Raw genomic sequence first — 25,979 nt, forward strand, 5'->3', positions numbered from 1 at the left:
ATGGATAAAGCTCTGAAGAATACCCATCTCGATGAGAAATCAGACAGTGTTCCTATCACAGAACATACAAAAATCAGTTTCATAAGGTTTTACTCATCGTTACATTAATTAAAAAGCTTACATAAATGGAAGGATTCTCGCGTTATTACGTTCTAAAATTGTACTGTTTCGGATGGTGATTTTCGGATGATTAATAGGTTACAAACTACTATGTGTTTTAAGATGTTGTTAAGGTGGAAAAAGCTAATGATTGTTAAATTCCGTGTATTTGATATACGCACTCACAGAGTTTACTTTCATGTCTGTTGTCTGTTTCAGAGATGCTGTTGGGGCTGCCCTCACTGTTGAGTTATCTGCCGTTGAAGACAAGCAGCTGCTGTGTCTGGATGCCCATGCAAGTCAAGGTATGATTGTTGTAGCTTGGGACACTTTTCGTATCAAAACAAGTTTGGCATTTTTACATGATTATATTTTATTGAAATTTAATTGTTCAAGTGTCCTATTTATTTAATGATACATTCTGGATGATTTTACCCTAGTTGCAATAATCCAACTCCCAGCTATTGACCCTCTGGTTTGCTGGGAGTTGCAACTTGTTACAGCAACATTTACTATTTTCTGGCTTAAATAAACACAAACAGATCATATATATATATATATATATATATATATATATATCACTAATAAGCAAATTAAAACAACTTCCGTGATGTGGTGTGCTCCCATAATAATGATATATATCCAAAATTTCAAACACGTCAACGGTTCATGAATATGTGTAAGTTTTAAAGGTATCATATCTCTTTAATAATTATTATATTATCGGCAAAATGTTTGTTTTTTTTAAATTCCTTCAAACAATAATTGACCAAATAATAATTAATCGAAAAATAACTTGATTTTACATAATTAAATTAATTTACAATTATAAACACAATAAATCTGCCATTCACTGTTGCTTAAAACCTTGAAATATAATATCCATGTGCAATATGTTTTAGTTGGTTTGAACCCTACACTGAGTGCAATTTTCCTCCAAAGTTTGCTGTACTTTATGCGTTTTTTTCTCTATTTTTTTTAAAGGAAATGGAACCTTTTGGATTGAGGAAAAAATCAAGTTGTATTGACCAAAATTAGGTAATTAAGATTTTTTTTTAATATTTATAATTAAAAAAAAAAAGATTTTGGAATCATTAAATTTGGAATTTTAGGCAATCATTTGGAAAAATTGTTTACTTTTTCAGATTTGGTTGAATTTTGGCCCCAAATATGACCCCCTAAGAAACAAGTGCTGTACAGCCTAAACTTTTTTCTAGGATGAAACTTTTTCTTGATAAGGGAATTTTAAACAATAAATTGTCGTTTGGACAGCATATTGAGCGCATCATTTGGTCAAAGATCAAGGTTGCACTAGGAAATTATGGTCAAAATGACAATTTTACACCTTGGTAGTGAATTTACTGTTTGCAACACGGCCAACGTCAGTTTCCAAAAATGTGTTGTAAAGACGTTTGTGTGTGTTTCATAAGGATTTTGTATCTAGTATTTTTAGTATCCACTTGCTAGAATTTTGAGATATTATTTTACACATTTACTCTTTAAGGCTTACTTTATGACTTCAATGTTGCCATTTACACATGTAGGTCAACAATAATACAAATGGTTTCCTACTCAGATAACATGAACAAGGGTGTTGTTCTAATAGATTTGAAAAATTGAAAACATTCCTTATCCCAAGTTGAAACCAGTGTGTTATTCCAATATAAGGTTTATACAACCCTTCAACAGAATTACCTACTTAAATCAATGATATATGAAACATCATCTATGATCACAATGCTCCAGCTAGGATTTGAAAAGGGCAGGGGGGGGCGGCTTATTTGTCAAAAGGGCACTTTGCACGCGCAGTATTTTGTCAAAAGGGCACTTTCGACGGCAAAGGTGTTTCTGGAATGCTTCCTCTGGCATGTTAATTTATATGTTATTAATAATTGTTAGAATATATTATTCCCATTATTATTAAACAATTCAAATATAATGTCTACAATGAGGAATAAATTAATTACAATGTATTGTACTAAGAGATTTATCAATCATCATATGTAAAAAATAAAAAAATAAATAAAATAATAATATTTTTTTTAAGGGAAGGGGGGGGGGGCCCTACAGAGGGAAGGTCGGAGGTTCGGGAGGGCAGGGCGCCCTTCAATTTAGGCCTAGCTGGAGCACTGGATCATATGTTGAACATTTACTATAGCTATGAAAATATTGATACTAGGACTGTGTGGACTCCAATGGAAACAAAAGAATGGCTGTTCAGTGCATTGCATCTTGGCTGACCAATATGATGCACAGAGCATCAGACACAGGGCTGAAGCTTCAGGAATGCATGTTTCTGATTGGTCACTGGATACTTGTCATGTGACGGGCCAGCTACCAATACGAGTGCAGGAAAAAAGTGAGCTACATCTGTGTACCTTCTCTCTACAGACTGTTCTACATGAGGAACCTTTTGGCTTTGTGTAGGTGACTCTTAAACTTTTATTTTTTAGAAACTGGCAACAATTTTGACCATTTAAAATCAACAGAAAATGAAACACATTATTATGCCCCCCTTTGAAGAAGAGGGGGTATATTGTTTTGCTCATGTCGATCCGTCCGTCCGTATGTCCGTCCGTCCACCAGATGGTTTCCGGATTATAACTCAAGAACGCTTAGGCCTAGGATCATGAAACTTCATAGGTACATTGATCATGACTTGCAGATGACCCCTATTGATTTTGAGGTCACTAGGTCAAAGGTCAAGGTCACGGTGACCCGCAATTGTAAAATGGTTTCCGGATAATAACTCAAGAACGCTTGGGCCTAGGATCATGAAACTTCATAGGAACATTGATCATGACTCACAGATGACCTCATTGATTTTCAGGTCACTAGGTCAAAGGTCAAGGTCACAGTGACCAGAAATAGTAAAATGGTTTCCAGATAATAACTAAAGAAAGCTTACGCCTAGGATCATGAAACTTCATAGGTACATTGATCACGACTTGCAGATGACCCCTATTGATTTTCAGGTCACTAGGTCAAAGGTCACGGTCACAATGACCCAAAAAAGTAAAATGGTTTCCTGATGATAACTCAAGAACGCTTATGCCTAGGATCATGAAACTTCATAGGTACATTGATCATGACTCGCAGATGACCCCTATTGATTTTCAGGACACTAGGTCAACTGTAAAGGTCAAGTTAACTCTAAACAGTAAAATGGTTTCCGGATGATAACTCAAGAATGCTTACACCTAGTATCATGAAACTTCATAGGTCCATTGATCATGACTGGCAGATGACCCCTATTAATTTTCAGGTCACTAGGTCAAAGGTCAAGGTCACAGTGACTCGAAACAGTAAAATGGTTTCGTGATGATAACTCAAGAATAATTAGGCCTAGGATCATGAAACTTCATAGGTACATTGATCATGACTGGCAGGTGACCCCTATTGATTTTCAGGTCACTAGGTTAAAGATCAAGGTCACAGTGACAGAAATCATATTCACACAATGGCTGCCACTACAACTGACAGCCCATATGGGGGGCATGCATGTTTTACAAACAGCCCTTGTTTCTTTTTGTCTTTAGCTCACCTGAGCACAATGTGCTCGTGGTGAGCTATTGGGATCACCTTTTGTCCGTCGTCCGTTGTCAACATTTTGCCTTGTTAAGACTCTAGAGGCCACATTTATTGTCTGATCTTCATGAAACTTGGTCAGAAGATTTGTCCCAATGATATCTTGGTATAGTTCAAAACTGGATCACTTGAGGTCCAAAACTAGGCTACTAGGTCAAATTAAAGAAAAAGCTTTTTAACACTCATGCAGTCACATGTATTGTCAAATCTTCATGAAACTTTGTCAAAACATTTGTCCCAATAATATCTCAGCTGAGTTTTAAAATGGTTCAGGTCAGTTGATTAACATGGCCGCCAAGGGGGCTGGGCCGTTTTACTTATATGGCTATAGTAAAAGCTTGTTAACACTATAGAAGTTTTATTTTTAGTCCAATCTTCATGAACTTTGGTTAGAACATTTGTTCTAATTATATCTGAGATGAGTTTGAAAATGTTTCCAGTCAGTTGAAAAACATGGCTGCCAGGGGTTGGGGCAGTTTTCCTTATATTGCTTTAGTAAAAACCTTTTTAACTGTCTCAAAGTCTTATATTAATTATAATCTTCATGAAACTTGGCCAGAACATTTGTTCTAATGATATCTGCACTTAGTTTTAAAATGGTTCCAGTTCGTTGAATAACATGGCCACCAGGGGGCGCAGCAGTTTTCCTTCTATCATGGCTATTGTAAAACCTTGTTAACACTCTAGGAGTCACATTTATGGTCCAGTCTTCATGGAACATGGTCAGAACATTTTTTTTTATGATAGCTTGGCTGAGTTTGAAAATAGTTCCGGTCCGTTGAAAATCATGGTCACCAGGGGTTGGGGCAGTTTTCCGTATATGGCTAAACTAAAACCTTGTTAACACTCTAGAAGGCACATTTATAGTCCAATCTTTATGGAACTTGGTCCAAAGATTTGTTCTGATGATAGCTCGGCTCAGTTCCAAAATAGTTACCGTTTTAACGTTGAAAAACATGGCCACCAGGGGAGTGGCAATTTTCGTAATATGTCTTTATTAAAACCATGTTAACACTCTAGTTGTAATGAGGATGTTTGTGCACAATGATGATGATACTGGTAATGGATTCAGAAGCATTAACAACAACCCAAGTATCTAATTATAATTACTGCATAACTCAAATTATTTATTGGCATTCAGATGGTTATCTTTATTTTTGAAGAAATTCAACATAGTGGTAAGACCAATAAAACAGCAAGAATTGTTACAAATTAATCTTATTGGACCTTTCATTCACTTATTCTACTCTCGTTAAAACTAATTTATACCATTGCTTGTATTGTAGAAGTACAATAGTGTTGATTGATGCCTTCTTAAATAGCCATTTGATTATTGTGTAACACTCCATGAAAATTGGCCCCAATTAACTGGGCAATCCCATTAAAGACCTTTGTCTTGATGTCAGATAAACGCCATTCATCAGATAGATTACAACTTTAAACATTTTAGGCCTACATATTGCAGTCAGTCAGTTGTTTGTGTGTTATTATCAAAGATTTGTGACTTGAACAGGTTTTATTGTTGTTTCAATTGGAAATATCATTGAAATGCTAGTCTGAAAATTGCTCCAGTTGTTTAAAAACACACTGTCAAAAATGTGAACAATGTCGTAGTACAAAACAACAATTTATCACATCTTGATAAGCACAAAAATTGTTTGATTAAAAAGAAAATTTGTTTTGGCAGTTGTTGTTTTTTTGCAAAAATAATACTACATATTTTTTGTGCATTTAAATTACAAATAGTTTGACAGTTGTTTTGATATGATAAATTTTCAAATGTCTTGAGACAAGTTGAGTGTGTTTACTTCTATATTTGCACACATTTGTTACTAGAATGAGAAAGATCAAGTGATGTTTTGTACCTTTAAAGAAGATCAGGGTTGAATTTCTAGTACATATTCTCATACGCATTTATTTCTTTATAACCAACTATGATATATAATAATAATGCAACATATCGTTGCTGTCGTTCTCAAACCCCGTAGCTCAAAAATTTTCATTTTTTTTCGTCTTTTCCGAATAAATGAAGTCTGGCACGTATTTTGGGCTATATCTAGTAGCTCTACGCCAATCAGAGCCCTTGAAAAAGCCAAATGACGAAATGTTGTATCTTGATTGTTGGCTTTTTTGTCGGGCAAAAAGTCGTAGCGATTATTGCTACGTCATTTCACCTATAGGTTCTTCATTTCGTTTGGACAAATTTGACATAAATGTTTTTATTTATGTTTTTATATTTGCAGCTACGAGGTCTCCTATCAGGATGAATTGTCGTACCTCATAAAAATGACAAAACTGTGGTGACGAAATATTGTAGCTACCATTTCTGAATATCAGTATGACTTATCAGTATGACTTACGCGTCTACGGCTTGTACCGTATTTTGCAGCTTCATTTGTATGGTATTTTTACAGAATTTCACTTTCTAAAACATCTTTATATAAAAATGTGACAGTTTTTTTCTGTTTCCTGAAAAGTTGGCATTTTGTAAGTACAAGGTTTGAGAACGACAGCGACGATATTGTATTTCATTATGCTATTTCATAAACACTCAATCTATTGAAAAAGTACAGTTGTTTTCGGTATCTAAAGCTGTTCTTGAAACTTGTCTCACCCTATAACATCCAAAGATGCTGAGATGCTTATCTCATGATCTCAAAGCTGGACAACAATTTGTGGCAAAAAGTACTTCCATTTTCTTTTCTGATGCTCATTATTATATTACTGTCCTCATATTACTTTTATCCAAAATATAGCTTTGTGGCAACAGGTTACAAATGTCTATTTTAAAAAACATAAACACATACACATAAAACTACTTATAACGCATGTTTGTATATATCTGCAAAACAACAAACCTTTTTTTTTCAAGAAACAAATTTGACAACCCTTGCTTAACGTTCATACTACTCAGGTGAGCAACCTAGGGCCACCATGGCCCTCTTGTTTCTAATTGCATGTGCACTCTGTTCTAAGGTATTGATTTTTCCCCTTCCCTTGAATTAAGTGTATTTTGGTTAGTCTATATACAGCATCCATCATTTTCCATTTATGCAGTGTAAATTTTCAGCTTATGTCCACTCAAAGGCAACATGTTTTGCTAAATATTGATGAAACTTTGTCAGAATGTTTATCTTGACAATATCTAGTCCATCTGCAAATTCTTATCATAGTCTAATGTGTCTAAAACGTATACCACCAGATTCTTGGTTAGAATGTTCCTGTTCACAATATCTGGGCCACTTTACAATATGATTCACATGTATCCAAAAAACAAGGTCTGGTCACCATATCAAATCTTAGAAAAAACTTAAAGCCACATTATTGACTCAATTCTGATGTAAATTGGTCAGAATGCCTATCTTGACAATATCTAGGCCAAGTTTCAAACCTGGGTTGAGTGTGTCCAAAAGAAGGTCACTATGTCAAATCTTTAAAAAAAGCATATTACCACTGTTGAAGACACATAATATATATTCTATGACATAATCTTGATAAACACGACCAGAATGTATAACATGACAATATATTTAATCTGGGTCATGTGGGGTGAAAAAGTTTTTGTTGTCTGGTAAAGTCTTTGACAATTAGTGTACCTTGAACTCTAGTGAGCACTAAAGGCTCATCATGGCCATTTTGTTCGCATATTGGACTAATTGTTTGCACAGTCACACTGTACAGCACAATGTATTCTTGAGTTTTCATAGCATTCCATATTTTATCTGATTTTATATTTGATCTGTTTCATCATATGCTTTAAAATAACACATCGCTTCTAACATAATAAAAACATGCAGCTCAATCATACATGTTTTGTGTACTGGTGTGATGTGAGTTGACATTGTCAACTTCTTTTTCAGAAAACCACATCGTTAGATTATGCATTGTGCATAATTACCAAATATTTGACAGCTATCTGATCAATGCCTGTTTTGTTCACTTTTATCAGGTTTCTCCACCCAAAGCAGAACCTGTCCCAGTACACAGATGCCTTGTTCACCAGTATACGCCACAATGCTCTCATCTGTATACAGGTCAGATATACTAGAACTTTGTTGGATAAACCTCAGTGATCGTCTTAAAAGTAGCTGTAATATTTATTGGTGCAAAATATATATTTCTTTCCTGGAAGCAGATGCTTTATTATCTGTGGTTTGCTGAAAAGAAGCCTATATATTAAGCAATTTAGATAAAACTTGCACTTTTGATTCTAGTTTTCATTTTGTGTTCACAGCTTTTAGCACAAACACTTCTTTAAGTTATTATGTGAATGCTTATGTGTTTATCTTCAGTGCACCTAAAACATAAATCTTTGTATATCATTGCTTATTGACCAATTAACAATGATGTAGCACATTTTGGTTTGCAATAAACTCTGGTTTAGTAGCCTCACATAGATTTACAATTGTTAAATTGGCAAATACACAACATATATGTATACCGGTACATTATTTTGATTTTAACATGTTCTTGAAATCTCTTTGCATTTTTATTTATATCTAAACGGTTATGCTTCCAACCGCGATTTTTTGTCATGATTTATTATGCCCCCCTACGAAGAAGAGGGGGTATATTGTTTTGCACATGTTGGTCACTCGGTCTGTCCACCAGATGGTTTCCGGATGATAACTCAAGAACGCTTAGGCCTAGGATCATGAAACTTCATAGGTACATTGATCATTACTTGCAGATGACCCCTATTGATTTTCAGGTCACTAGGTCAAAGGTCAAGGTCACAGGGACTCGAACTAGTAAAATGGTTTCCGGATGATAACTCAAGAATGCTTACACCTAGGATGATGAAACTTCATAGGTACATTGATCATGACTGGCAGATGAACCCTATTATTTTTCAGGTCACTAGGTCAAAGGTCAAGGTCACAGTGATTCGAAACAGTAAAATGGTTTCCTGATGATAATTCAAGAATAATTATGCCTAGGATTATGAAACTTCATAGGTACATTGATCATGACTGGCAGATGACCCCTATTGATTTTCAGGTCACTAGGTCAAAGGTCAAGGTCACAATAAAAAAAAACGTATTCACACAATGGCTGCCACTACAACTGACAGCCCATATGGGGGGCATGCATGTTTTACAAACAGCCCTTGTTTTATTTTATTTTTTGAAAAGGTCTTGTTCTGATAGTACTTTAATTACTGAGATTTAAATAAGCTTTGCATTTTTAAATTTGAACCAAGCTTTCTAAGATTCTCTGTTTATTTAGGCAGGCTTGAAATTGTATCATGTTATAAAGTAATGATTCAATAATTCATTCTTGCTTACACACAGCTTACTTTTATGACTGTAATTTACCCTTTACCACTTAGATACGTATTTTGACACATTTGTAGTGCCATAGAAAGTAAAATTAAATGCCAATTTTAAAGGCTTCATTTCAACCCTTAGTTACTGATGAGAAGCAAACAGCATAAAACCTGAACAAATTGCGAGTTACTCGCAGGCTGTTCTGGTTTTATGCTGGTTGCAAAAGCCATGTTCACTTTGCATCTTATGGAGGAAAGGGTTAGGGACCTCAATAAACTAACTGTGTTCATCTCACAGCACCATGACATGGCAAGCCAGTGTATTCGATCTCCACACCTGATAGAGCGCCAGTTTCAGGCATATGTACTGAAGACTGAGTACTGTCGAGAGATGGCCATGAGGATTCTCATCGGAGATCTGGCCAGGTAGAAGCATCATCTTACTTAGATAGTTATATTTCCCCCAGTACGTCATAAACAGGGGTATACTGGAATTACAATGGACATCTTTCATTTTATATGAAGTTTTCGATGTGTAAGTCTTATTGTCCTGCGTTAACAATTATTGTAACTACATACTTTATTACAAAGTAATATACATCTGTGTAATGGCTACATCCATTTGTGTAATATTTTGAATGTAAGATTTTGTATTGGCCCTCTATCTATTTTTATGCCACCAAAGGAGGGCATATAGTGATCGGACCGTCTGTCCGTCTGTCATTCCGTCATACTTTGCGTTTAGGTTTCGCGTTTAGGTTTCGAAAAATGCTCATAACTTCTATGTCCCTTCACATAACAACTTGATATTTGGCATGCATGTGTATCTCATGGAGCTGCGCATTTTGAGTGGTCAAAGGTTAAGGTCATCCTTCAAAGTCAAAAAACATGTATCAAAGCGGCGCAGTAGGGGGCATTGTGTTTCTGACAAACACATCTCTTGTTAGCTCATCTATTTTTTGAAAAAAAATTATGAGCTATTGTCATCACCTTGGCGTCAGCGTCTGGTTAAGTTTTGCGTTTAGGTCCACTTTTCTCATAAAGTATCAATGCTATTGCATTCAAACTTGGAACACTTACTTACTATCATGAGGGGACTGGGCAGGCAAAGTAAGATAACTTTGGCGTGCATTTTGACAGAATTATGTGCCCTTTTTATACTTAGAAAATTGAAAATTTTGGTTAAGTTTTGTGCTTAGGTCCATTTTATTCCTTAAGTATCAAAGCTATTGCTTTCATACTTGCAACACTTACTATCATAAGGGGACTGTGCAGGCAAAGTTATGTAACTCTGACTGGCATTTTGACAGAATTATGTGCCCTTTTTATACTTAGAAAATTGAAAATTTGGTTAAGTTTTGTGTTTTGGTCGACTTTATTCCTAAAGTATCAAAGCTATTGCTTTTATACTTGCAACACTTACTAACTATCATAAGGGGACTGTGCAGGCAAAGTTGTGTAACTCTGACTGGCATTTTGATGGAATTATGGGCCCTTTATACTTAGAAAATTGAAAATTTGGTTAAGTTTTGTGTTTTGGTCCACTTTACCCCTAAAGTATCATAGATATTGCTTTCATACTTGGAACACTCGCACACTATCATAAGGGGACAGTAAAGGACAAGTTGAATGACTCTGGTTGTCATTTTTATGGATTTATGGCCCTTTTTATGCTTCCCCCCAAAAAATTTGTGGGAGCATATAGTTGCTGCTTCGTCTGTCCGTTTGTCTGTCCGTCCGTGAGTCCGTTTGTCCGTCCGTGCACAATTTTGTCCTGGCTATTTCTTAGCAACTAATGACCAGAATTCAATGGAACTTTATGGGAAGCTTCAATACCAAGAGGAGATGTGCGAATTATCAGCGGGTTCTGGTTGGATGATTTTTCACAGAGTTATGGCCCTTTGAAATTTTCCATTAATTGTACATATAGTGCAATTTTTGTCCGGGCTATTTCTCAGCAACTAATGACCAGAATTCAATGAAACTTTATGGGAAGCTTCACTACCAAGAGGAGGTGTGCATATTATTAGCGGGTTCTGGTCGGATGATTTTTCACAGAGTAATGGCACTTTGAAATTTTCCATTAACTGTACATATAGTGCAATTCTTGTCCGGGCTATTTCTCAGCAACTAATGACTGGAATTCAATGAAACTTTATGGGAAGCTTCACTACCAAGAGGAGATGTGCATATTATCAGCGGGTTCTGGTCGGATGATTTTTCACAGAGTTATGGCCCTTTGAAATTTTATATACAGTCAATCTTGTGGATGCGACCACTTGTATTAAGCGACCTTTGTTTTATGCGACCATTTTGAAATCCCACGGAGCTTTTTCGCTATATAATGATATTGTATTCAGCGACTTTTGTCTTACGCGACCAGCGACCGCTGTTTTCTATGTATTTTGATATCCAAATCTTGAATTAAGCGACCACTAGGAGGTAAAAGTGGTTAATGTATTGATCTTTCAGTGACAAATCCGTGTTTATTGTTTATCTAAGCCGATAAGATGTACTGTTACACCGCTGCTTTGTTTTCACACCAACGATTATGATTATGCTTTGTCTCGTTGACCGGTTCTGACCGGTATTGTTGTAGACTGCATATCAATTTATTGAGTTCAATATTAGATGGACGTTTTACGCACAGTCTACAGCCTAAAAAGTTTACTATGTGGAACGTTAAGAGACAACGCCGATTTTCTCGAGTATAGATAACAGGTGCAGAAACAATGCACTGTACGCGACAAACATTTCATGAGAAGTGCGAAAAATGAACTATTAATCGGCAACATCTGTCGAAATCCGTACATTACCAATTTGTAATTATGCTAATAAGTAGATATTTGTTAGCCAATCACATTGTTATTTACTTCATAAATTTTCCAATCAGGTCTGTTTGTTTGTTTTCAATTGACGTGTTTTAATTTTTTCAGCTCATTATGTATCATAATTGAGTCAGATTTCCTTAAGCGTACATGCAGAAATTAAAATGTCAAAACGAAAAGTGTTAACGTTGAACGAGAAAATTCGGGTTTTGGAATTGTCAAAGAGTAAAAGTGCACGTAAAATTGCAGATGAGTTTGGAGTCGGTAAAACTCAAATTCAGAACATTCTTAAACGTAAAGCCGAGGTGTTTGAAGACGTGGAAAATTATGTGTCTGGTGAAAAAAACGCGAAAAATATTTCCTTGTCTATGTTGTTTTTGCAAATAAATATGTGCACACAATTCATTTATAATATATGATAATTTATAATAAGTGAAAAAATAAAACACATTATAAGTAAAATATTGTTTATGTATTGTGTTTATATTCATTTCATTATAAAAGTTAAAATCATTGTTGACAAAAGAGATTATCCTTCATATAGATTAAAATTGAGGGTAAGCATTCTTCCAGAATGGCCTTTTTTATTTAAAGACCATTTTATTAAGAGACCACTTTTGATTACTCCCTTGAGTGGTCTCTTAATACAAGATTGACTGTAAAAAAATTCTTGTCCCCCCAACTACTGTGCCCTCAAGACTTTTCCTTTTATCTGAATATATAGTGCAATATTGTGACAAAACAACACTTTGGGGAGCATTACACCCATCTCCGTCGGTTTCTTGTTTGACTTAGTAACTTTGAATATATGGTTAAATTATGTATTAAGATCCACTTTACTTCTAAAGTATCAAGGCTATTGCTTTCAAACTTCAAATACTTTCATGCTATCATTAGGTTACTGTACCTGGCAAGTTGAATTTTACCTTTACCTTTGAATGACCTTGACTCTCAAGGTAAAATTATTAAATTTTGCTAAAATTGCCATAACTTCTTTATTTATGATTAGATTTGATTGATACTTTGACAAAACAACTCTTACCTGACATACCACAATAGACTCCACCTAAACCATCCCCTAGGTCCCCCGAAATCCTCCCCCCCCCCCCAATATTTTTTTTAAAGTCTAAGATCATCTAATAAATGACCACCACACCCTAACACTATACCCCCCCACCCCCAAAATTTTTTTGTGTATGTTCCGCGCTATAGTAGTGGGGGACATATTGGTTTTGCCCTGTCTGTTGGTTGGTTGGTCTGTTGGTTGGTTGGTCTGTTTGCGCCAACTTTAACATTTTGCAATAACTTTTGTTATATTGAATATAGCAACTTGATATTTGGCATGCATGTGTATCTCATGGAGCTGCACATTTTGAGTGGTGAAAGGTCAAGGTCATCCTTCAAGGTCAGAGGTCAAATATATGTGGCCCAAATCGCTTATTTTATGAATTCTTTTGCATTATTGAAGATAGCAACTTGATATTTGGCATGCATGTGTATCTCATGGAGCTGCACATTTTGAGTGTTGAAAGGTCAAGGTCAAGGGTATCCTTCAAGGTCAGAGGTCAAATATATGTGGCCCAAATCGCTTATTTTATGAATAATTTTGCAATATTGAAGATAGCAACTTGATATTTGGCATGCATGTGTATCTCATGGAGCTGCGCATTTTGAGTGGTGAAAGGTCAAGGTCAAGGTCATCCTTCAAGGTCAAATATATGGGTCAAAATTGCTCATGTTATGTCACTTCTGCAATATTGGAGCTAGCAATTTTATATTTGAAATGCATGTGTATCTCATGGAGCTGCACATTTTGAGTGGTGAAGGGTCAAGGTCATCCTTCAAGGTCAAACGTCATATAGGGGGACATTGTGTTTCACAAACACATCTTGGTTTTTTATAAACATGGTTAAAAAACACAAATATTTATTTTTAACCAGGTTTTCCGAAGGAAAAAACTGGTTATTAGATTGGCGAATGCGGGCGGGCTGGCTGGCTGGCGGGCTGGCGGAATAAGCTTGTCCGGGCCATAACTATGTCGTTCATTGTCAGATTTTAAAATCATTTGGCACATTTGTTCACCATCATTGGACGGTGTGTCGCGCGAAATAATTACGTCGATATCTCCAAGGTCAAGGTCACACTTTGAGTTCAAAGGTCAAAAATGGCCATAAATGAGCTTGTCCGAGCCATAACTATGTCGTTCATCGTCAGATTTTAAAATCATTTGGCACATTTGTTCACCATCATTGGAGGGTGTGTCGCGCGAAATAATTACGTCGATATCTCCAAGGTCAAGGTCACACTTTGAGTTCAAAGGTCAAAAATGGCCATAAATGAGCTTGTCCTGGCCATAACTATGTCATTCATTGTGAGATTTTAAAATCATTTGGCACATTTGTTCACCATCATGGGACGGTGTGTCCCACGAAAGAATCACGTCAATATCTCCAATGTCAAGGTCGCCACGACTAAAAATAGATTTAAAAAAAAAAAAAAACTTACAAAGGGGGTTAATTTTTTTGGGTCATTTCAAAAGTTCAGTTTGAGTTTTCTCCCTTTATCAGATTTTTTTTTCACAATGAAAACCTGGTTTTGTGACAATTTTGTTCCTTGTTATTATTATATTTTTGAAATACCATCCAACCATCCCACCCAAGAATCCCCTCCCCCCCCCCCCAAAAAAAAAAGATTTTGTGTTTGTTTGCATTTTTGGAAGATAATATAATAAATTACCACACCCCCACACTATACACCCCTCTCCACTCCACCCCTCCCTCCTTTGTGATTGAAATTGAGATAGGTCCCTTCACCTTTAAAAAGAAAAATAGATGAGCGGTCTGCACCCGCTAGGCGGTGCTCTTGTTTTTTTTATATAATGATGACCCTTGTGGTATGACTGGCCACACTCAGGAGTTCAAATTATTTATATAGACTTGAAAAGCAATATATTTTTCATGGTTTGAAATCATAAGGCACAACTGTTTCATATTTGGTATGTAATATTTTATATTGATTCTCTACAAACTTAGTTTAAAAGGTGCCTCTGGGGTCTATAATTGCTTTGCCCCATGGTCCAATTTCTTATTGTTACAACTCACTTCTTATGATTTAATTTATGAATTTAATGACTCTATTTTGCAAATTCAACACTGAATTATATGCAATTAAATGGAAAATAAGTTGTTCACATTTTAATAAAAATTAAACTGCATTTAATATAATTTCTAAAATTGCTGTATGCACAGAGCAATCATTCTTTAAATAAACAAAACTGCATGACTTATCATTATGTAGAAAACAATTTTATGTTTGAGTCATGTGGAAATAAATTTTTGCTAGATGAATTATTTTGCTGTCCGCTAAAATGAGCAACTGCTTCAGAAAAATAACTGAAGACTGATCTAGGTTACATAAATTATCACCATGGTAACCGGTATCCAGGTGTGCATCACGGCACCAGAGAGGGATCAAGGTGATGTTTGTTGTTGACATAAAGGACCATATGCTGGCAGTTGTCAGGGTGACCAAGAACAACCAATCAGCTCTTAGTGGTCTCAGGGAGTGCAGGCATGTGATCCACTGTCTCATTTGTGAGGAACGTTCAGCACTCCCCTATGTGCACACACCGATAGGTTGGTTTTGAAAAAACTAAATTCAAAGGCAAATGCGACATGGTATTAGGATCGAACATTTGCCATAATATTTTTTTTTAAATGTAGCTTGTTACTTTTGTATAAAAAAAAATTTCAAGAGTGGAGGAAGGGGCCTTGAGTCTTATATTTTAGCATGTGTTGCTTTTTGGGGAAATAGCGTTGGTTAAGCCCAAAATGGGAAGTATTATTTTTAGATAAATATGCATGTATCTATTATTTCTATCACAATAGTCTCAGTTATACTAAAAACTTAACACATAGACTTTCAGTATTTTTTCAAAATAAACCTAGTATCATTAATATTTTTGTGTTTCACATGGGCGTTTTCTAAGATTATTTTATTGTCCCTACCGGTTTCACCGGAGGGCACTTATGGTTTGCGCTCTGTCCGTCAGTCAAGTTTTTCTGGATCCTGCGATAACTTTAAAAGTTCTAAATATTTTTTCATGAAACTTGAAACATGGATAGATGGCAATATGGACATTATGCATGTCACTTCATTTTGTTACGTCAAAAATTATGGTTGCTATGGCAACAAATAGACTAGAAATACTGCTGAAAATGGTGTTTTTTCTGGATCCTGCGATAACTTTAAAAGTTCTAAATATTTTTTCATGAAACTTGAAACATGGATAGATGGCAATATGGACATTATGCATGTCATTTCATTTTGTTCCTACGTAAAAAATTCTGGTTGCTATGGCAACAAATAGACTAGAAATACTGCTGAAAATGCAGTTGTGCGTGTGTGCGTGCGTCCGTGCGTTAACTTTTTCTTTAAACATCTTCTTCTCATAAACTACAAGTCCAATTCTTATAAAACTTCTCACAAATGTTCCTGGGGTGAACCTCTGTAAAATTTGTTCAAATTATGCCCCTGGGGTCAAATTTGACCTTGCCCCGGGGGTCAATAAATTGAGCATATGCATATATAAAGCCTATTTTGTGCAAACTTAAAAAATCTTTTGTCCATAACCATTGGGCCTAGTGCTACCACATTTGGTATGTAGTTCTCTACTTTGTTTGTTCAAATTATGCCCCTGGGGTCAAATTTGACCCTGCCCCGGGGGTCACAAAAATGAATATATGCTTATATAAAGCCTATTTTGTGCAAACTTAAAAAATCTTTTTGTCCATAACCATTGGGCCTAGTGCTACCACATTTGGTATGTAGTGACATTTAATAGTTCTCTACTTTGTTTGTTCAAATTATGCCCCTTGGGTCAAATTTGACCCTGCCCCAGGGGTCACAAAAATGAATATATGCTTATATAAAGCCTCTTTTGTGCAAACTTTAAACACAATCTTCCTGTCCATACCATTGGGCCTAGGGCTACCAAATTTGGTATGTAGTAACATCTTATAGTTCTTTACGAAGTTTGTTTAAATTATGCCCCTGGGGCCAAATTTATCCCTTGAAGTCTCCCATTAAAAAGTTGGTTAAGAAATTTTTTTTGTCAAAAAAACATGGCCACAGGAAGTCGTTGAACTTTGCATGTTTATGCGTTTTTGCTATTTATTCATTATGGGCTGAATAAACTATTTTCTTCTCAAACTTAAAGTTTATCAAAATACACTTGGAATAACTTTTTAATTATAAGAGATAAATGCATACATGTCAAGCGTGAAAGGTAGACCAACATGTTAACTATTCATAAATGTTAACCCTTTACCAAACGACACATTTTTGGCTGCCCCAAATTGAAAGAGATTGCAGACGAGAAATAATATTGTAAAGGACTATTTATAAATTGGCTGGGTGGGGTAGAAATCATTCGAAAACAAACATGACAGGTAACCAACGTCAGATGGAAATAGTAAAGGAAAGCTAGGTCAAGCTAATTGTTTGTCATAATATCTCTTTAAACCTCACGCCATATGGAAGTAGTGTTGCCATGATTGCAACATCTTGATGAATTATAAATCAATTTTTTGTCTCATAAACATTTACTTTGTTTAACAAACAACCTCTACAATGTTATCATTCCTACTGCCTTTCAGCACCTCATGAACCTCAAAAACTTGTAACTTTATGTTCCTCGGGCAAATATCATCTTTGTACAATAAACAATTTCTTCACCACGTTAACAATCCTGCTACACTCACTAATTCCTCAAGAATGAAGTTCAGGTGATCTACGTCATTAGGTGTTTTGCATATGTCATGAACTAAATAAGTAACAGAAACTTTGAAACCTACAAACACTTATTGGAATTTTGGAAAAAAGATTCATGATTGAATGAAGGAACTTTCATTAATCTTGTAGAACATGCGTAGATTTGATCTACAGCATCTAAAAATATGTGAAATAGATAGAACAACAAATCTTTTGGAGAGATAAATGTACCTATGTTATAAGCAAAGGACCTGTGCGACAATTCCTGGGCTTTTTAGTCTGTTTAGTTAACACCGTAGTAACGTTTTCCATACATAAAAATGCTCACCCTTCGCACTTAACTTCACTTAATTTTGTTCCTACATCAAAAATTATGGTTGCTATGGCAACATATAAACTAGAAATACTGCTGAACATTTTTTCTGGATCCTGCGATAACTTAAAAAGTTCTTCATATTGTTTCATGAAACTTCAAATATGGATAGATGGCAATATGGACATTATGCACGTCATTTCATACGTCAAAAATTGGGGTTGCTATTGCAACAAATATATATATATAAAAAATCGGATAATGGTGGAATTTCTGACAATGGTGGAGCCGGTAGGGGACACATATTGCTTGGCAATAGTCTTGTTCCAAAATGTTCCTTATGAAAATGATTTTTATCTTAACTTTTAAATGAAAAGGCAAGCTATTGAGCTTGCCCTCAGTCGGGGTCTACATTAAAGGTTTTGGTATGCAAGTTTATTGAATGGCAAAAGGTATTGCATTTAAAACATATATTAAAATGAGCCCATAGGCCAAGGCTGGTTATCCTCAATTGAAAATGGTCAACATTAAGGGCCATTTTACACTGAGAAATGTAAATTAAGCACTATAAAGGCAGGCTTAAGTTTTTCCACAAGCTAGTTTCTTAAGAATGGCATGAGCGATTTCATTCAAACTAAAAATATGTTTTCCCTATAATGAAGTAATCTTACAAGCCAAGTTTGTTAACTATATTGAATATATTCATAATTAAGGGGCTTTTACAATATTATTATGTTTAATGTTAGGTTTCAGTTCATAAAACTTAAATATTTTCACCAAACTTCATAGGCAGATACTTTGTACCAAAACCTGTCTCAATAACAAAACAAGTTATTGTAATGAAACTCAAAACAATAATATCTTCTTATCCAAACCTAGCTTAGAATGCATATGGAGTGGGTGGGGTCAAGGGTGATGAACAATGCAGTGAGTGTAGGTAAATCTTAAGAATAATAATTTTTTTATGGAATTCCATTATAAATAAATATTCATGGTCCTTCGTACTTCTAAAAGGTTAAAGCATGTTGAATTTGTATTTAATATACCAATGTTAAATAGATGGAGCAGCTTGACACTCAGCTGTCAGGATGGACATGTGACCTTCTGTATTGTTGCTTTTGATACGTCACATGACCCATGAATAGGCTGTCAGAAAATAATTCCTTTAACATTATACCTAGCTGATTCTAGCTGAAGTAGAACTTTGAAGTAGTATCTTGGGACGGGTATAATCAATTGCAAGGTATAATCAATTGCAAGGTCATTGTTACTAAATTAAAAAATCGTTTTTGCTTAATATCTTCTAATAGTCTTTATATCTCAATAATGATTGAGCTGTTGTGATGCACGTATATATACATTGTAGAATAACTACATTTTTGTTTGCATAAAGGGCACATTGGGTGAAGGTCCCTGTAATTTTATATAGACAAAGTGTTTTGCAAAAAATCAAATTCAATGTGTCTCATATGATATTTGGCTAATTAGAAAAGTACGTTATTACATGATAGCTAAAATAACTTACCTACTGTACAAACAATTTTGTATGAAAAAAAGCCAGAGAGAAGAGAAGAAAGATTTAATGCCCTGTCCTCCAACAGCGCGGACTCTTGATTCAAATATTTCTGAACATTTTCTGAAATAGTATTATCTATGAGTATTCTAAATAATTCGAGTTGTTTAATGTTTCATGTAATTAGAAAATTGCATTTCTCTGCAGATTTCAGAAATACAGATAGAATAAACATTTTTAATGAATATACATAACTTTTGCTTTGATACATTGCAGAATCACCATACAGTATGCTACCATGTGATTGTAACTCAACAAACCCCGGGAAGACAGCAGTTCTTCTGGGCCCAATGTGGTAAGCTGCTAGGTTAGAGTATATAAATAAGTTGATTTGATACAGGCATTTGTATATGTTTGAGGGCAGTCATACATTCAAACTTGTATAGAAACATTAATTATTATACTCCGGTTACAAATTAAAGGGGGGAATACTTGAATTAATATATATATGGACATCTTTATAATGTCTGTCCCTTTGTATAAATGTTTGTTGACACACTTGCCTTCTAACTGATAGGGGCCAGAGCTCCAGATAAGAGGCGTATCTGCGTATTTACACATTGAAAAAATTAAAAAAAAACATTAAAAATCATCCCAGTACGTAACAAAACGCAATACAAATCTTGGTACGTATTTTAATTTACATCGATTTAAGTGCTTAACCGGTTTAACAAATACTCCAGTTGAGTTTTTAGTAGTAAGTTAACCTTTGAATCAAAAGTAAGTCAATCAAAATTAGCTTGTAATTTTTAGCTCATCTATTTTTTGAAAAAAAAAAAAGAGCTATTATCATCACGTCGGCGTTGGCGTCCGTTTTAGTTTTGCGTTTAGGTCCACTTTTCTCAGAAAGTATCAATGCTATTGCATTCAAACTTGGTACACTTACTTACTATCATAAGGGGACTGGGCAGGCAAAGTTAGATAACTCTGGCGTGCATTTTGACAGAATTATGTGCCCTTTTATACTTAGAAAATTAAAAAATTTGGTTAAGTTTTGTGTTTAGGTCCATTTTATTCCTTAAGTATCAAAGCTATTGCTTTCATACTTGCAACACTTACTAACTATCATAAGGGGACTGTGCAGGCAAAGTCATGTAACTCTGACTGGCATTTTGACAGAATTATGTGCCCTTTTTATACTTAGAAAATTGAAAAATTGGTTAAGATTTGTGTTTAGGTTTACTTTATTCCTACAGTATCAAAGCTATTGCTTTCATACTTGCAACGCTTATTAACTATCATAAGGGGACTGTGCAGGCAAAGTTATGTAACTCTGACTGGCATTTGGACGGAATTATGGGCCCTTTATTATTAGAAAATTACAAATTTGGTTAAGTTTTGTGTTTTGGTCCACTTTACCCCTAAAGTATCATAGATATTGCTTTCATACTTGGAACACTCGCAAACTATCATAAGGGTACAGTAAAAGGACAAGTTGCATAACTCTGGTTGTCATTTTTATGGAATTATGGCCCTTTTTTGACTTAGCAACTATGAATATATGGTTAAATTTTGTGTTTCAATCCACTTTACTTCTAAAGTATCAAGGCTATTGCTTTCAAACTTCAAATACTTTCATACTATCATGAGGTTACTGTACCTGGCAAGTTGAATTTTACCTTGACCTTTGAATGACCTTGACTCTCAAGGTAAAATTATTAAATTTTGCTAAAATTGCCATAACTTCTTTACTTAAGATTAGATTTGATTGATACTTTGACAAAACTACTCTTACCTGACATACCACAATAGACTCCACCCAAACCATGCCCCGTGCCCTCCCCCCCCCCATAATTTTTTTTTTTTTTTTTTTTTAGAGATCATCTCACAAATGACCACCACACCCTCACACTATACCCCCCCCCCCACCTGCCCAATTTTTTTTTTTTTTAAACGGTCAAGAAACACAAATATTTTTTTTTATTATTTTATTTTTGAAATACCGTCCAACCATCGCACCCAAGAATCCTCTCCCCCCCCCCCCACGAATATTTTTTTGCATTTTTTTTTCGCATTATTGGAAGATAATGTAATAAATGTCCATACCCCCACGCTTTTCACCCCTCTTCACTCCGTCCCTCCCTCATTTGTGATTTAAATTGAGAGTCCCTTCACCTTTAAAAAGAAAATAGATGAGCGGTCTGCACCCGCAAGGCGGTGCTCTTGTTTGAAATTGCGGCCGGTTATGTTTTTGGATCAAAAAAGGCGCGTTTTAAGCGACCAGCGGCACCTGCGGGAATATTTTTAAAGAAAGTCTGTTAATATCTTCATTTTAAATTCATTCTGTTTGCATTTAAAAATATAAATAAGTAATAATATTTCTAGATTAAACTCGCATTTTACTTTGTCAGGTTTGTATAGAAATGGAAAATATTCCTATATACCCTTTATGGCTGAAACAAAGGAGTAAAATACGCGTTAAAAATAATATCAGGGGGTGAAATACCTTTTAGACTAAATCCTTATCTGGAGCTCTGGATCATAGGGGTATGAAATTTGTAAATGTAAGTTCATTTGGTGGAAAAAAGCATTATTTCAAAGAAAATTCCTAAAGCAATGTTCCATATATTTGGTTACAGTTTTAGTACAAAAAACAAAGCCATGTTTACTTGTAACATAAAGGAAGTTAAAGCCACACACCTTGAAATGCAATGCATGGCATAGTAAATTTAAAGCCACACACCTTGAAATGAAATACACGTTAATTAATACATATGGCTGCAATTTGAAAGTGTGCAAAATTGTCGTTAAATCTATAGCCTAGTTAGCAAGTAATTTATTATTTTTCAAACGGCTTTTAAAACCGAAAGTAGAATTTTCACGTATACATGTGTGCGTCAATTTCGAAAAACGTGATTATTTTTAAGTTTTAAAGCTAAAAAAAGACGGATTTCTACCTTCTAACCACCAGATATATTATAATTGGCTTAGATAAAATTATATCTATAGCCTAGTTAGCAGTTATTATTTTTCAAACGGTACGGCATTTAAAACCGAAAGTAGGATTTCTAGACGTATACGTCCGTTTCGACAAACGCGATTATTTTTAAGTTGTTAATCGCAAAAAAGACGGATTACTACCTTGTAACCACCAGATATATTCTAATTGGCATATATAAAATATTTTTCTTATTTATTCTTAAATTTACTATGCCAAATAAGGTGTGTGGCTTTAAGTATAAATAAGAAACATATTTAATCCATGCCAATTTGAATATATATGGTGGTTAGAAGGTAGAAATCTGTCTCTTTTGTGCTAAAAAACTTAAAAAATAATCACGTTTGTCGACATGGACGTATACGTCTATCAATCCTACTTTCGGTTTTAAATGGGGTACCGTTTGAAAAATAATAAATTATAATCTAACTAAGCTATAAATTTAATTTTACCTATCTCAATAAGAATATATATGGTGGTTACAAGGAAGAAATCCGTCTTTTTTGCGCTTAAACTAAAAAATAATCGCGTTGGTCGAAATGTATGTATACGTATAGAAATCCTACTTTCGGTTTTAAAATTCAAAATAAATAAATAAATTACTTGCTTACTCTAGGTTACAGAGTTAATGACAATTTTGCACATTTTCAAATTGCATCTATATGTATTGATAAGCATGTTCTTCATTTCAAGGTGTGTGGCTTTAATACTTGAAGTGTTGTGTCTTATATGACTTTGATCATATTATAGGATGGGTGAATTAGTGGATATTCCTTACACCAGAAAAATAATCAAAACTCTGGAAGATGATTTGACATCACATCAGAAGCCATTAAATAGCGGCCTGCTTGAACTATTGAGAACATTGGTAATAGAAGGAATCTGCCCAGGTCCTGAGGAATTGTCCAAAGTGGAGAAAACAGAATTGATATGTGGAAACCCCACAGAAGATGGAGATAGTGAACTGAAGAATGGTACAGTGCCTTGTGATCAGTCAGCAGAAACAGTTGCAATAGGTCTTGTTTCACCAAGTAATAATAGATCTAGTATTCATGGACAAAGTTGTGAAACTGTGTCTAATAATACAATAAATTCTGATATACAAACAGGTGTTGATTGTAAAATACCTGACTATGATGTTCTTAACCCAGATGCAGGTACCAGTAATTCCTGTGATAAAGATGGAAATCGTGTTCAACGTAAAAGAGATGAGGAGCATGCTGAAAATTACAGCTTGAATGAAGCAGGCAGCTCTGAGAAGAAATCAAAGCTTGAAGGTGGTGGTAATGTCACAGACACAGCAGATAAAGACCTTGTAGAGTACAAACCAATGCCCCTCTTCTATTATGGAATTCACAATAAACGGCTTCCAAAATTTCCAAAGTATGTACTCCTTTAAATTTGATTAATTTTCAATGAGTAATTATGGTAGATGTGGTCACTGATTATTACTTATACGCTTTTTGTTTTAGATCTGACCCAAAACAAATTTAAGAAGATATTTTTTGTGCTAAAAAGTTCAGATTTTGTACCATATAACAACTTGTATATACGTGTACCAGTAACTGCATTATACTTCATCTTCCTGTATGTCGATGTTTCCGAAGTTATCTAGAACAGAATTTAATGCAGTAAGATCAAGTTTTGATAAAATTACACAATGATGTTGTAATGCACGTGCTGACTTATAGATTAGCCTTGCTCTGATTCAACAGGGCTAAATGCATGTGAGTAAATTGTTGTGCCAGATAAGCCTGTGCAATCCGCACAGGCTAGTCAGGAACATTTCGTTCTGCTGCTTTTTGGAATTTTTCTTTTGAAGAAAGTCTCTTCTCAATGAACAACCAGTTGATCCTGATAAGCCTGTGCAGACTGCTCAAGATAATCCGAGACAACACTTTAAGCACATGCATTCAAGCCTGTTTCATAGAGCGCCACTTATATCCTTTCCACTTGCAGACTTCATCGCTTTGTGGAGTGCATGCAGAGGTCTGGATATCGGGCAAGCAGGACCCACTTTGACAGCACAGCCATCAGGACAGACGCTAATCTGAGGCAACTTACTGAGGTCATCCAAAAATACAACCAAACCAATTGAGAGTCCATTCAACATTCTTTCTAATAATTTTCTTAACGGATGGGGAAGATTTTTTGTTTTTTTGGGTCAGCTAGTTGAAAAAAGACACAGCATGGTATGGTGCATGATTAGGTGCACAGTTTCCCTAACCAGTGACTCATGTAAAACTTTGTCCTCCTGTGGGTCTAGGGTTTAGTGTCTTTATCATGTTAACCCTATACCACTTAGATACATATTTTTATGCCTCCGGTAGGTTGGCATATAGCAGTAGAACTGTCCGTCCGTCTGAACACTAGTGGTCATAACTTTTTCAATATTTAACATAGCAACTTGATCTTTGGCATTCATGCGCATCTCATGGAGCGGCACATTTTGAGTGGTGAAGGTGAAGGTCATCCTTCAAGGTCAAATGTCTAATATATGGCGTCTGTCCGTCCGTCCGAAAACTTTGACATTGGCCATAACTTTTTCACTTTTGATAATAGCAACTTGATATTTGGCCTGCATGTGTATCTCCTGGAGCTGCACATTTTGAGTGGTGAAAGATGAAGGTCAAGGTCATCCTTCAAGGTCAAATGTCTAATATATTGCGTCTGTCCGCCTGTCCGAAAACTTTAACATTGGCCATAATTTTTTCACTATTAATGATAGCAACTTGATATTTGGCATGCATGTGTATCTCCTGGAGCCTTTTGCCGCGGTTCCAGAAACGTACAGGCGTTAATCAAATGTGTTAATCCATGTAGACGATAGATAACGAGATAAAACGTTGTTGTAAATGTAAGTTCTTTCCAATTGGGGATAACCGGACTGCTGGTGCTTGCGAACATACGTCAAGATACTTGTTGGTTATGACTTATGCAATTCAAATTTAAATGTGTCGATGAAAATTTAACACTTAAGATATAATCTAAAACAGTCTGTTCATAGGGTCTTTCAGAGACAATAATACTGAATTACACTGTGTTTCTACATGTTTTTTTTCTATTTTGTACTCGTTTACTTACTAAGGCGGCGGGTTCTATTTATGAAGGAAACACGACAAAAGTAACATTAATGAAATCTACTCGCCATTTCTTTTCTAAAATAACAATGGAAAAACATTCAAGTTACATTTTGTGATAAGTTGATATTATGTATTATACGTATAAATATATTAGGTGTTAGTATGCTATTTAATTGGAACAATACCGTTTCAATAGTGTTTGAGTTTTGGCCAATATAATGGACAAAATAATGGCGACAACTTTTTTTAAATGGCGAAATTAAGTGGCGACAACCTTTTTGGCTGGTAATCAAGATTTTACCCCACTTGATACCGATTCAAACATTGTCTTATTGACCAGCATTGACATATACAGTATACAGTTAACTTGCTGCTGTGGTTTTTCATAACAAATATATCTTTCTGGTTTAGTAGATGCTGTGTTTTTAATGTAAATATAAAAATAACCGTTGTGTTTTTGTTTTCGAATACTGTTAACTGGCTTTTATAGTTTTTAATAAAAATGAAAACCATAAA

At 35.1% G+C, this 25,979-nt stretch overlaps 1 protein-coding gene across 1 annotated transcript; it reads left to right on the forward strand.

Moving 5' to 3' along the window:
- Positions 1 to 25,979, forward strand: LOC127841673 (TRMT1-like protein). The gene is made up of 9 exons (XM_052370757.1): positions 1 to 86; positions 319 to 404; positions 5,931 to 5,937; positions 7,637 to 7,721; positions 9,255 to 9,382; positions 15,229 to 15,419; positions 19,659 to 19,737; positions 23,131 to 23,763; positions 24,340 to 25,979. Exons 1-9 carry the CDS (start codon positions 1 to 3, stop codon positions 24,476 to 24,478), a joined length of 1,434 nt encoding a protein of 477 aa, XP_052226717.1. The 3' UTR covers positions 24,479 to 25,979.

Source organism: Dreissena polymorpha, chromosome 1, assembly GCF_020536995.1.
Source record: "Dreissena polymorpha isolate Duluth1 chromosome 1, UMN_Dpol_1.0, whole genome shotgun sequence".
In the NCBI taxonomy this organism is placed as follows: domain Eukaryota; kingdom Metazoa; phylum Mollusca; class Bivalvia; order Myida; family Dreissenidae; genus Dreissena; species Dreissena polymorpha.